The sequence below is a fragment of the Styela clava genome, chromosome 12, assembly GCF_964204865.1.
Source record: "Styela clava chromosome 12, kaStyClav1.hap1.2, whole genome shotgun sequence".
In the NCBI taxonomy this organism is placed as follows: domain Eukaryota; kingdom Metazoa; phylum Chordata; class Ascidiacea; order Stolidobranchia; family Styelidae; genus Styela; species Styela clava.
The window spans coordinates 9,140,939-9,155,077 of NC_135261.1; the positions used below are offsets into that span (position 1 = coordinate 9,140,939).

The 14,139-nt window shown below is 35.6% G+C and overlaps 2 protein-coding genes across 2 annotated transcripts; one reads left to right on the plus strand and one right to left on the minus strand.

Annotated features, from left to right (window-relative positions):
* Positions 1 to 414: 414 nt before the first annotated feature.
* LOC120329687 (EF-hand domain-containing family member B-like) lies at positions 415 to 9,423 on the minus strand. The gene is made up of 12 exons (XM_039396432.2): positions 9,224 to 9,423; positions 8,691 to 8,840; positions 7,426 to 7,606; positions 6,765 to 6,894; positions 5,924 to 6,034; positions 5,433 to 5,516; positions 4,722 to 4,944; positions 4,195 to 4,420; positions 3,090 to 3,261; positions 2,308 to 2,431; positions 1,679 to 1,780; positions 415 to 697 (listed from the first exon to the last, which is right to left on the minus strand). Exons 1-12 carry the CDS (start codon positions 9,335 to 9,337, stop codon positions 635 to 637), a joined length of 1,680 nt encoding a protein of 559 aa, XP_039252366.2. The 5' UTR covers positions 9,338 to 9,423; the 3' UTR covers positions 415 to 634.
* Positions 9,424 to 10,988: 1,565 nt separating this feature from the next.
* Positions 10,989 to 14,031, plus strand: LOC120330376 (uncharacterized). Its single transcript, XM_078118398.1, has 5 exons — positions 10,989 to 11,070; positions 11,651 to 11,790; positions 12,047 to 12,211; positions 12,734 to 12,844; positions 13,047 to 14,031. The coding sequence occupies exons 1-5, from the start codon at positions 10,989 to 10,991 to the stop codon at positions 13,260 to 13,262; spliced, it is 714 nt and encodes a 237-aa protein (XP_077974524.1). The 3' UTR covers positions 13,263 to 14,031.
* The last annotated feature ends 108 nt before the right edge of the window (positions 14,032 to 14,139 follow it).

Below are 14,139 nucleotides of genomic sequence, written 5' to 3' on the forward strand. Positions count from 1 at the left end.
GCTTGTCATGTGATTAGCCCTAGAATCTGGATGGTATAAAAGGGGAATTTTTTTGAGGCTAAAATTGTTTGTCCAATCGAGTAGCAACATCAGTCTACAGGTATTGTTTAAAAATAGCCTGCTGCATCTTTTTAACTATGACTGGGAACACCCTGAACAGACCTGATATCTCATGTTTTAATGTTTTTGCTCGCTCTCCAGAATTCTCCATTTTTAATCTGTGTTTATTTAACTACCTATAAAAATCCAGAAAAATCGTAAAAGCCGTGTCCGAAAAATTTGTTGCAGGAAATTTCGTCACACAGGAAAATTCGCCGCAAGAGCATTTTGCTGTAAAACAAGTATTTGTGATAAAAGTTAGGTTTATGAGCTTAGGATAGGCTCGCGGCGATTTTTTACTGGGAAAACAAAATATTTATTCCAAAATTTTTTTTGAAAAAACTATTCAATTTCAGTAACACAAAAGTGCAATGAATAAAGTATAAATCCTATATAGTCAAATTTGTCGTTTGATAGAACGATTCTCAATACAATTTTAAACCTCAACTATCAACTGAAGGTGCTGGCACATATAATATAATAAATTTGATATTGAAATAAAGTAAGATATAACGAGTTGAAAATAAGTATAGGGTTAAGCTGTAATTGCATTTGCTTGTACGTCGTCCAAGGTGCTTCGAAACGTTTCCACAGATACCTAAACAACATAAAAATATTTAGAAAAAAAGTAGATAAAATATGCTTTACATATTTATCCCAAGGGGATCCCAATCCGATAAGACCAGATAATCATATGGCAAACCACTGCCTCTCGTCCTGTTGCCAGTCCATGTCAAGTATGGGATTAGTCAACCAGTTATTTGTCTTCGGAAGCATAGACTTGATAGTGGAAGAAGCCGTAACCGACCAGCGTTTACGTGAACCACCCTGCGGCGGCGGGGATTTCAGCAATCCTCTCGCACAAAACTATCCCCGCATGAGATTCGAATCTGCGAACCGACGCAGGGTAAGCAAAGATGCGATGGCAAGTGTATTCCTAAGCACGATATTCCTTAGCACAAATGGCATAAAATTTCGGCAGTTTCGCTTTGGTCACACTATGTATTAATGCAGAAAAATATCTATTTGATCTGTAGGTTGCAGAATCAAAGACATCTGTCTGTTTTTGTAATCATATCACGGATTAACATGCGCAGTTCACATCATAACAGGATTATTGTGTGAGAGAGGTTTACTCGCAGTAATTTGTAATAGTAAGTAATATAGCTGCAGTACGTCTCTGGATACCCTGGGTTAGAGCTAAGATCCGGAACCCGAGCCCAACCCGGCCATAAATTCGGGCTGGGTAGGGTTGAGTTTAATATCCACGAGCCTTGGTCGGGCCGGGCTGGAATTTTTGGGCCCGATCTTGCCTCTACCCTGTGTGGGTTCAAAGGTTAGAATCCCATGGAGAGTTAATATGTGTGAGAGAATTGCACACCCCACCGCTTGCAGGTGGTTAACTTCATTGGTCGACGAATTGGGATGGTCACGTGGGTCTATTCTGTGTTCAAGAATCACATTGAGATAAGGATAATCGTTCTACAGGAATAAACTTAATATAAAAAATCTTATGCTGGTTCTATTTATGTGACTGAATTTACTGTGAAAACTACTGAAGTATATATAGTTTACATACTTCTCCTTTTCCTCTAGGATCCCTGTGTTGTGCTGCATTCCATAATTTTTCAAACATCTCAGCTGTGATTTCAACTCCGATGTTTGCAAAAATTCTTCTCAACTGAACCAAAAGATGATTCAAATTATCAACAAAATCATAAAAAGAACATTCGGAAACCATTACAAAAATCTATATATTGCAGCATTCATATTATGTATGTATGTATGTATGTTCATTTGTCTCGTAAAAAGCAACAAAAGCGTAGATAGATTATCATTACTGAAGACGGGATGTATGCACAAGACCATACTGGCCTAAAACACAAGTGTGCTGCATGCACCCCCTTTGAAAAGTTTTAAATAGAAATAAATCGAATAATGATGGTATTTCTAAGATAATACAAATCGCCAACATAAACAGATCTGTGAAATTGATTGATCACGCCTAATTTACAAAATAAAACTGGTAATCTGTAAATAGTTCAGGCAAGTAATGTGCTGTAGCATCACAGCTACTAATATATGCAATTGAAATAAACTATTGGAATATTCCATTTTATAAGATTATTTTGCCATTGATACCATAAATAAGGATCCTAACCGTCTTGTGGAGTGTTGCATTTGAAGTAAAAACATTCTTTTACAAACCTCTTCTCTCGATCTAGGTTGGAAAAAGTCCGTCTCATAAACTCCTCTTTGTGAATACATGGACGGGCTGATGAGACCATATGCATCTGATTCATCGCCATAATTAGTGCGGTCACTCACTCGCCTAAAACAAGAAGTATTACCAAATAAAAGAGTGCCAATATTTTGGTGGCTTATTTGAAAAGAAATCAAAAATTTTATTTTTTATAGGAACGGTATCAAGTAATTTTCCTTGACAATCATTTTATAACACTTCCCGGTAATATAAAACAAGTATAAACGTTATGGTATAATCGCTATGATGAGGCATAATCAAGTGAAAAATATTCAAATTTTAACAATTTCATATGCAACCAGGGCTATGGAGAAATAATGTACACTTGACATTGAGCCATTTAAATACATAACATAAACTATAAATTGACAGAATTTCATATTTGACACCTGCTGGAGATTGAAATAAAATTCGACTATTAATCAAGCCTCAAACTTTAAGAAAACTGAATTTCGGCCATACAAACTTTGGCACATGCAAGCCTTCTGTAATCGTCTATTGAGGATGATTGATCGAATTGATGGCATTTTTGTTTCCGCCTGATATTTAGATTCTGGCAGTTTTAATTTGCCTTCAAAGCTGAGAATTTTTGAAATATGCCTCTGACTGCAATAGCAACGAAACATCCACAATTAACAATTAAGATAACAATAACAAAACGATCATATAGCATCATTGTACCCATATTGAAATCTTTCACAGATGTTTTTCAAGTTGAAATTCTTACCTTAAACTTGGCGAGGGCAAATCAGATCTGACAGTAGGGACACCATAAGTTCGATATTCTAGATTGTGCAAAGCACCTGTCGCTCCAACACCAATGAGAGAAGATGATGTTTTATGATCTGTGAGTGCTTTATCAATTTGTTTCTTGAGAGTTGGGGTTTCTGGAGGCATGGCTGGAAAAACAGAGAAAATCAAGTGATAATCGTAGGTTGCGAGTCTTTTATTAGCATATTTATACTTTAGAGCAGGGGTCGGCAACTTTTTGTTGCTCGCGAGCCAAAATAAGGGTTGCAAGTCATTGGCGGGCCACAAATTATTTTAGAAAGTTTAAAACCGAATGGATGATCTTTTTTTCCATTGAAAATGAAGCGGTGATACATCTCTCGAATAGAATATTTATTTATTTCCTCATTGTATTGCATTTTCAGCGCCATTGAACCCTTTGCACTTAGCATCAACTTTTCTGCGTTTTGTTGCCATTTGTCTAATTATAATTAAAAGAGTAATTGTGAATTTTATACTTGTTAGATTATATCATAATTTAGTCTAAACGCGTCCCGCAATGAATTGAGTAGCATGAAATATATAATCGTCAAAACAGCTGTTTTGTTACTATAATTCAGTGAAGCGTTGCGGGCCAGATTATGTTACTCCGCAGGCCGTAGGTTGCCGACCCATGCTTTGGAGGCAAAGTTTCTTGCTCTTACTTCATAAAAACATACAGAATATCTATAAACCATTTATTTTTTTTATTCATTTATTCATAATGTAATATGCTTTTCCCTATGTTATGTTCCTCTGGAATTTACAGCCATCATAACAGAAGATGCTTGCTATTACTTCGCTGGTCACCGCAATGGTTCAATCCTTTCGTTATTGAACATGGACTAGTAACTGTACGACACTTGTGGTTTGTCATAATATTACGACTTCTTATATATTTTCCCCCCGTCCGAGATTATTGCGAAAATCCAATCCGTCACAAAACTGTAACCATAATGGTTCCTAAATTGATAACTAGTTCACAGGCTGTGATTGGCCATGCCAAAAAGTACTGACTTCGCTATTCGATAGAATAAATATGGAAAATCTAATCGGAATCAAACCTTCTTTCGTGTTGACATCCATAGCTGTTTTAGTTTGAGAAGCAGAAGATACAATTGGCATTTTGTCTTTCCAATTCAAGAAGTTTGCAAATTTTAAGTAATCAATTTTGCCTTCCTCTCCTCCACAATACGACATCAAAAGAAAAAGCATTTCATCTTCAATCGGTACGTTAAGTTGCCAACAAACATTACGGAGTTCTTCATTGTCAATAAATCCATCATTATTCTATAAAATGAAATTGAGATTTTTTTTATTCAAATTTTGCTCAGAATAAGGCACCCATTGCTGGGAAAGAAGTGTGGTACGCTGGAAGAATAGAATCTTTCCGGTTCAGCATTGTCGACCCAATGCAGCAAGGTTATAAGGTGTGCGGTGGCAAGAGTGTTTTTTAAAATTATGTACCAATCGCCAGGCTGATAAATATATTTTGCATTAATTTAATAAAATGACAATTTTTCAAAATGATAAATATTTTATTTATCAAAATTCCACAAAATAACATTATCATAATTCCGGTTCAACTCACTGTATCATAATGCTTGAATGCCGCTGATAAATTATCAAAATTATGATAATTAGCTTTCTTTAGATGTTGTCTAATTGCATGCATAACACCTCTCTCCCTGTCCCTGCCACGTAGATAAGTATCAGGAGAACGTCCATGCAATAAATCTCCTGCTCCGTACTCGTCTGGTCGAAGTAAAACACCAAAAGTGTGATCACTCGGCACATTGAGAGTATCTGCAATTCTGAAAAATATGGTTTAGTTTCAGATACGCTAGGGAAATTTTGATGGATGGGATGTTTAAATCAATAGATTGTCTGATATTTTGAAATTGGAGGCTGCAATACTTTTTCATTTTCAGTGTTTAGGAAGATTACAGGGTTACAAAAATTTTGCACCCATTTAAAAATGAACTCAAACTCTATATTGATAGAAATTTTGATTCCGACACCGGTTATAAATTTTGGACTCGAACTCCAGATCCGAACTTCAAAAAAAAAAAATTGAAGAACAAAATCTTTAGCAAAAAGTCTTCTTTTTCGACTGTTGAGAATGATTAGTCAACTATGATTTTAGACTTTTGACAGCAAATATCACTATCAGAAGTCTGAAATTCCGATCACGATGATTTCAAAATTTCAACTCAGATCTCCTATATTAACAAGAAGAATGCCAAACTTGAAATTCACAGCGCTGGTGATTAGTGAACTCATTTTTCAAATTTGTACTCACGGATCATGGACTTTCCCAAGTTGTGGTTGATTTCGTTCTCGGAAGTCATCAACTCTTTTTGTCACTATTTTTGCTCCTCGTTCACTGAAATAATAATTGAATATCAAGTTGGCAGAATCTTAGCCAGGTATATACAGTTGTTCAAATACCACCACCATATTGTCAAACCAACCACAACACTGATTCTATATTAAATAAAGTAGTTATAATTTGATAAATCCATTCGCAGCCTAGATCATCGAATTAGTTGCTTGTGAGGATTCCAACATGAATCGAACTTTCGAATTGATCCAAATTTAAATTATATTCAATTATTTGAATTCTTGCTTCTAAAACTAATTTAGCATGATTTTATTTGAAAAATTTGACTGATTTCAAATTTATGTGATAATCTATTTTATACTATACTCGAAATAGTGAAATTATCCTATTTTGGCTAAAGTGAAATAAAATAAAAAAAAGTCGTCAATAAGATCAGATTATTTACTTACGCTTGTTTGTCGTGCAACCACGTCAGTGTTTTTCTTGTGAGTCTCCCATCATTGAAGTGAGGAGTTTCAACTCCAAATACTGAACCTCTTGATATCCGACTCCAATCATATCTAGAAATCATCATTTGTAAAAAAAAAATGATGGTGTATTATGAATTTTTTAGTGATTTACTAAAATCGATTTTTGGGTTTATTTATGATAATTGTTGGATTTACATACAATTAATTTGGAATTTGCAACAGATGAAAGTATGATTAAAGCTTTAGACTCAACTGTGTCGACGTTGAACATTTACTCATCTCGGACTCAAATCCCATGCCCACCAACCTCAACCAGAGTATAATAAATTGGGTAAGTAGGGTGAACCTGAAAGATACCGTTTCTTCCAATAAATAGTACATATTGTTCAATATCAGTGGTTGCTTATACAGAGCCATGTTCATAGCAAACAGCATACGCATCATAGAAAAAATGGGTTAAAAAAGCTACAAGACAAATATATAACAACGAATTACATTTTTAGAAAATATTTTGGATTGAAGTTAAACAGTTAATAACACAATCATTATATCGTAGTATTTTTGTTTGCATTGATTTAAACTGCTTTAAGATTTGTTATCATCATTATTAGCAGTCAGCAATGTACAGTATTTATACAATTTTAGTAGTTATTGTCGTTTGTGAACTTCCTCCTAAATGAGCTTTCTTTACCTCCGAGTGAGTGAAACAGGACACTACTTTGAGCAAATTCTTTTATAAATATTCTTTGTAAATGCAAGCAAACAAGCAACATTATATATTGAAGAAAAACAGTTTATTACAAAATATGAAAAAGCAAACCTTCTGTCATACGTTTCTCCAACATTATAATCATTATGACTGATTGTGTAGAGTTCATGAGCAACTTGAGATTCTTCAGAAACTTGATCTTGACTTTTAGGTGGATTCACAACCTCTCCTGCTTTTTCATCTGAAAAATGAGATGCATCTTAATTCCTGTAATTTACTGATAGTTTGTGAGGTTGGGCAGAATATTTTATTACTACTCTTCGTCTTAATTTCTCAGATGCAAAGAAGTAATAATAATATGATGAATCACCATAATGATCAAGTCTTGATAAGAGAGGGATTCCCAACTGGGGAGTAGTTGGAATGGGGGGGGGGGGGTACAATACCAGGCGTACTTCCCCATTTTAAGAAAATTATAGAAAAATATATTTAAATTTTCAATAATCCCAAGAAACAGAAATGAAACGACAATTATGTCGCCTTTGCCTTACCTAATTAAATCAAAATGGCCTAGAATATGCGCAAAGCGTGCGCGTATCTTTGGAATGATAGACAGGGGGACATGAGCGCTAAAAGACCCCAAAAGAAGCCATGAGTCAAAAAAGATTGGAAACCACCAACCAGAAATTCAATGCATTAGTAATGCGTAAACAAGTTTCTTACTAATACTAATTAATACATAAAAAGTTAACAAATACCACCAACAACATACTTTTCAGAGTTGCAATTCCAAATGCTGTTGTCAATCTATCAATGCTTGATGACATAAAAGGAGTGTTATCTCGTGGCTTTCCGAGTGGTTTATTGATGTGACTTTCATATAAAGATTCCTTCTTTGCTTCCAAACTGCTTTGAAATCGAGTTTTTGGTTTTGGGGTAACAAGATCTGAAGCCTGAATATTTATAATATTTTGGGTTTGATATGAGAGTTTTAGCAAGTTTCAGAACCATAGCCCAGGGACATGCAACTGTTTATAATAATGGACTAAACATAAAACGAGAATATCGGTCAGAGACCGAAGACTTATCGATCGCAAGTTAGGGGATCCCCCAAAACAGCGCTCTTACTGCACAGTGACACCTTGTGTCCCATCACTAATTAATTAATAACTCGCTAATTATAAGACATAATTCATCCAAAATCAATAGGCTTCTGGTCCGACATATGATGAATGCACATGCAAAATCTGGAGCAGATTCAATCTCGCTTTTGTGAGATATCGCGTGAATCTAACAGACAGACATACAGACAGACAAATACCTATCAACATACTTACCGATTAAAATCGATAAGTAATTATGGTTAATGCTGAGGGCCAAACCATCGAATAATGCAGAGGAGTGTTTTGTACAATAGGATCATGCTGCTACAGTGTTTTACGAATCAGGTTTGATTGCGTTGAACAAAGTTAAGTATTTAAAACACCTTTCAGAAAAAAACTCGAGTTATTTATAATCAGCCTTCGCCCCTTTTGATGGTAGATATTTTAAATTTTGGAAAACTTTTTCATTCGCAAAAACAATAGTACTTCTTCATGGAACAAAATTTCATCCCAGTTTGACAAAGTCACGAATGTCGATAGGGCGATCACAAATAATAGAGTATTGACAAAGAGTGAGGCGCGAAGTTCTTAACCAGCCACACACCATGGCCCATATCTTGCAAGCCTCTGCAACAGCACCTCTGATTACACTGTGGGGAATAATTATGTGCAAAAGCATTGCTGGACTCCCCAAATTTTCACTGCCGTGGGGTGGTTCATGTAACTGCTGATCAGTTACGGCTTCCTCCCCATCAAGTCCATGCATTTGAAAACAAAATAACTGGCCAACTATTTCCCTACCCAACACAGAAAGGTAACTAAACAAGCGACTGTGGTTCACCATATGATTAAGTTGTCTTAGTGGCTCTCCTCCCCCCCCCGGGATAAATATGTAAATCCTATACTGTATGTTATCCACTCAAAGCCTTTTTACCTTCAATGAACCAGCCGTTGTGACACCATGGTAGAATTTTGATGCTTCATCAGCGTCATTTGCTCTTCCATGATGAATTCTTGCTGTTCCACACACTGGTCGACCTGCATCTGTATTGCTAAACTTCTGAACAACTTGTGGAACCTCTGGCTGGAATTTAAAATAATATGAAATCATACCACATGTATATAATCTAAGGACAATAGAAACTAACAAGAATAGAAAAAACGATTTTAGCAGAAATCCAGAATCATATATTCTAAAAGTCTGAAAAGTTGAAAAGCTTGTTTGTTAATGAGAATCTTGGTTACTTTATTATTATAAGTAATAATTTTCATTGCTCAACATATTGACATAAAGACGCTCAGCACTACTCGCCACCCATCTTTGTACATTAGTATCTATAATATTATAGTAGAGGATGATAATTGGAAAATAATGGGTGGCCCACTAACTTACCTTACAACATTGGCTTATAATTATATCATCACATTGTTAACAATTGCGTTACCTAGTGAAATTAGAGAAGTTACCTCTGGGTCAGGCGGGTGAATACATTCGTTGGCGGTTCCTCCTTGATCAAACACTTTTCCTGCAAAAGGAATTTTCGGAGTGCTGTCCCTGTATTTTCCTATATTACTTTGCATTGTGGATCAGGAAAGCTTCTAACCTAGTAGGAGAATCGAATCCCAGTCATGAAAAAAAATCATTGCTAGTAGCAGTCGTTGCTAGGCAACAGTGATGAGACCAAGCTCCGGAACTTGATATTATAGTGCCCCTTGTGGCCAAAGGTTTGCTAATTGGAGACGCCAAACACAAAACCCAGAGACGATGTCATGTAACATTTATGCATCGCCAATGGTATTTTAGCTTGTTTTAAGGTTCGTATGTTTCAGGGTAATATCTATACACCACAAATTTTATATCATGATTTAGTTTGGAGGAAACTCTAACCTAGAATCTCTTGGCTAATGTGTGTTCGCATCAGTATGTTCCCCAGCTTTTTATTTTAGGGGGGGTGTTTCGAAATTTAGGGGGTGGTAAATAATTTGCTATTAGCGATGAACTATTTGTATTCTTAAAAAAATTGTATGTATTTAAGAAACGATGTACATGAGGGGTCCCCCAAGTTGATTGACGGCGAGCCAAAGTACACAGCAGAATAAAATTGTAGGGCCAGAAAAAGAGAGCGACGACACGGCTTGGGTTCAGGGCGCGCTTAAGCGCCCTGAGAAAATTTTGAGAAATAGACACCAAAATAGGCTCTAAGCTAGACATAGCATCGCAGTTTATTATGTAATGAAATTAATAATTATAATATTTGGCTGATAGAATTCCCGAGAAATAAATAACAAGCACGGCTTTCAAGCAAGTAATTTATAACTGATAGTGATTAATGAAGTTACTTGTTCATCTAGCACATGGCATCGTATGAATGGCTACTTATGGCTTGTTTTGTTACACATTTACCATTTTTTTGGACATGTTTGTTTGACTTTTGTATGAATTAGGCAATGAATTAAATTTTGAAATACGCGCGTCAACTGATCACAATGGCGCATAATGTTGTATTCCTTCAGAACTGAAATATTTTGTTGGCAAGAAAGACAAATCGCTGAAGTTTGGTTCTTTTCAATAAAGAAATAAAAACGCTGCCATTCATCTGAAAATGTCTGTTTGCAGTGACTAGTTTTCGTTTTGTGACATCTTTAAGTTTTCTTAATATACGGCTGATATTAAATATTCAATAAAAACAGACTATTGACTAGCTTTTTAAAAAAATTTAGGTTATACTCTTTTATTGTGAAACAAATATAACTTTACTATAAACTGAAATTTATTACTAAAATATCAAAAGGTGAACGTGCAATGAGTTATTCCGTGCACTGATTCATTATGTAAATATACGAACATACTGATCTAGTATAAAAGACACCTAAAGCATTCATGCGCGATTAGCGAGCCTATAATTCTTATTTGCTTTATAGATAAAATGTCTAGCTATGCCGTTGTAGCAGGCACCGATTTTAGCAATAGGCTACTTAGCATCTAGCTTAGTAATAAAACGTGCAGTTTAGTATTCGATTATTCGATAAACGCGCCTTTCAAACGAAAAAGATTCGCGTGTTGCAAATGTAATTGTGTAGCCTACTTTATCGGGTACGTAAGCCTATGCCATATATATATATATTTAAATTATTATTTCGTCATTTTGGAAATTGGAAACTGTCTTATTTCAGTAACATAATAAAAAAAAGATTTGGAACAATATTCATACAAATAAATATAGGTAATATAATGGAAGTCATCTGTGCCGGATTTCCAAAAACGGGAACCAAGTCTATAGCAAGAGCTTTGCGCCTACTTGGGTATGACATAGGTATATATATTATATTATGATTTTTTTTATTCTCAGTGCAATCAATACAATTATTGTAAATCATCAATATAAATGAATTTTTTTTTCAGTTTACATACCACATGGAACTTAAACAGTTAGGCTATCAATATTTTACTTTTTTTTTTTATCTAACTGAGCATTTGCTGTAGCATAACATAACTTCTTAATATGACTGGGCGGCTACGTGGATGTGTGCTACTGAAATTCGAAGAACCAAAACATTCCTACAAGCAGGCCTACAGCTTAGCTTATCAAATGCCTCACATGTATATTGAGTGAGATGAATAAATTAATAGGGTATCGGTCAGTGTTCCCTCTAAGGTGTGCGCGTGTGCTTCCAGAGGCTGCGCACATGCATAGATTCACTGCGCACAGACGTATTTCGATGTAATGTAACAATGTGCTCGGTTGGCAGGTTGAGAAAGTTTGTTGTTTGCCCACTTATTAGCCGGTTAGGACGCCAAAATTTCTTCATTGGTTTTTGCACAAATATTAGTCATTTCCAAAAAAGTGCGCACACACCAAAATTTCTGCGCACACATACTACAAAAAATTATAGGGAACATTGGACTATCGGTCCAATCAACCGATATAAACAGAGTTCTTGATGAAATCTATGCAGAGGATGTAAAGGCAGTAGTTGATTTCCCTCATTCGTTTTTCTTCGAATATTTCTATCGCAAGTGGCCGAATGCTAAGGTAGATAACATAAGTATATTCTCAATACGGTTATTCGGTTACTAATGTTTCAGAAAACAGTATGGATCACGACTCCCACAGCCTATATATATATTATGTCATGTCGTTTGAAACTGAGCGTTTTTAGGAATTGAATGCGATAACAAGCAACTTTTTCTTGTTAAATGTGGTTTTAGAATTTACTTAAATCTAAACGAATTACAAAAAGCCCCATTAAAGTTATTTATTGTATTATTTAATAATATCCCTACGTGAGGTTATTCTGATGATCAGAGATGAAGACAGACAATTTGCAAGTTTTAAAAATATGTTGGAAGAAGGTGATAACACATATTGGATCCAGCGCCATGTTCTGAGTTACTTTTGCAAATCTTTGAGAAGGATAGCAAACTGGAGAAACCATATGTTCATGACAACCATGGTAAAGTTTAGAAACATATTAATAAAAATTTGAAATTTCTTTAAACAATAACGTTCTCGTTGTATTAGGGTATCAATGGGGCAAGTCCTTTTGCGATTTGACGGGGTATTATTCACATTTTGAATGCCCCTCACACTCACGTAATCCCTGACAGCAGGCTTTTATATGCTGTTTGAAACTTTTATGACATTTTTTAAATGTCATCAAAACCGTTGGGTTTTTATCACGGGTTGCGATATATTGTTTGCTCTAGTTTGATTGTGTTTCAGAATATAGTTACCTAAAATGCCGCAATAGATGGATTAACTGAACAGACGCATAAACATCCATTTTATCAAAAGAATTTATTTATTGATTTTAACTTATGAGCTTCTTGCGAGACTAACGCCAGTAACTTTTTGGCCGGTGGTATATCTTTTTAGATATAAGTTGTTGTATCACAGTCAACCGAGAGAATTGGGCGAAGTTGCGTTTATTTTTTCGTATGTGCATGCATCTGATACTTTCAATAATGATGTTTAGGGCAGTTCTCATCCAAACGAACTAAAGTGGAAAGAAGCGTACAGAAGGCACAACGCTTACGTAAAATCGGCAATTCCCGAGGAAAAGCTCTTAATATACAATGTTTCTGAAGTGAGTCATTTACGATAAATAAGAAATAAAAATAGTTGATTGTTTTATTTGCCCCTTAGAATTAAAATAGTTTCAATGCAATGAAAACCGAAAGACGATTTCACCAGAAGTTGACGATCATAACTATTCGATGCCGTCATAAAAGATTACCGCGAGTTCTAATTTTAAGGTTTGACATATCTTTAAAGTAATTTTAATTCAGGGCTGGGAGCCGATCTGTAAATTTCTGGATAAGCCAGTGCCGCTTGAAGAATTTCCATTTGAAAACAAAGCAGGATCAAAAGATAGAATTGTAGTAAAAATGATGAGCAATTCTAGGGTAGTAAGAGACTTCAAAAGGGACCTGATGAATGTTTTTGTATTCTTACCTGTTGTGATTTGCACTGTGTTGGGATGTTGTTATCTAATTCTAAACTAGTCAAAGATACTATTTACAGAGAATAAAAATAACTTTTCCAAACTTCAAAAATCTTTTTTTGTGTTTACGATTCAAAATCGCTGAAAGGTACATTTTCTATCAATCCTATGCGATCTGATAATTTACCCAAACATTGGCTGTATTATTTCTACTCATGGAACAGTTTTTCATTTAACGTTTTTAACAAGCTGTTCTGTGAGCGGCCCACAGCTACGTTACTGGTACCGCAATTGATGAAAAATTTTTGTTTTTCCCTCTGTGTCTCAGCACTCTGTTACTGTAATTAATGCATTTTTGTTTTGCCGAATGCAGTTGGTTAGCGGGACCCTGATCTAACTGAATTGCAGTAGGCCTGTGAGCTACGTTTCATGATTTTTTTTGTCTTGCCTTTTCACTTAAAGAGTCTCCCTAATACTGAAATATTCCTGTTAAAATCTTGATACTAAATTGACTCCACTCACTGCCCATCTCCACCAACCTTCCCATCCTCAACCCACTGTCCAACTTCCCCTTTCTCTCTCAACCCATTGCCCTATCTCCATAAACCTTCCTTCTTATCTTCGACCAACTGCCCTATATCTATCCCTAAACCTTTTTATCATAGACCCTGCCCTATATCGCTCCAACTTTCTAATCGCCGCCCCACCAACCTCTATCTTTCTATCCTCAACCCTCCTGCCCTCAGCCTTCCCAACCTGCCTTCCAGTATCCGAAACCCAATGTCATCCCCCAATCCTCCTACACTGGACTCAATGCTTAATCTTAGCGCCATTTGTACTTACTCCGTACATAAACTAAGAGTGCTTTACCAAAGTCCTGATCATCATACCCAACCTTGGAGTGGAAGCACAGATCCACCTATTCGCGAAACGGTCAC

Bases quoted from the DNA above. Each gene is read 5' to 3' on its own strand.
- LOC120329687 (XM_039396432.2), bottom strand. From the start codon at position 9,337: ATGCAAAGTAATATAGGAAAATACAGGGACAGCACTCCGAAAATTCCT. The intron at 2,432-3,089 runs GTAAGAATTTCA...TTCTTGTTTTAG, and splicing joins TTGCCCTCGCCAAGTTTAAG to GCGAGTGAGTGACCGCACTA. The intron at 1,781-2,307 runs GTTTGTAAAAGA...CTTTTGGTTCAG, and splicing joins AACCTAGATCGAGAGAAGAG to TTGAGAAGAATTTTTGCAAA.
- LOC120330376 (XM_078118398.1), top strand. From the start codon at position 10,989: ATGGAAGTCATCTGTGCCGGATTTCCAAAAACGGGAACCAAGTCTATA. The intron at 12,212-12,733 runs GTAAAGTTTAGA...AATGATGTTTAG, and splicing joins ATATGTTCATGACAACCATG to GGCAGTTCTCATCCAAACGA. The intron at 12,845-13,046 runs GTGAGTCATTTA...ATTTTAATTCAG, and splicing joins TAATATACAATGTTTCTGAA to GGCTGGGAGCCGATCTGTAA.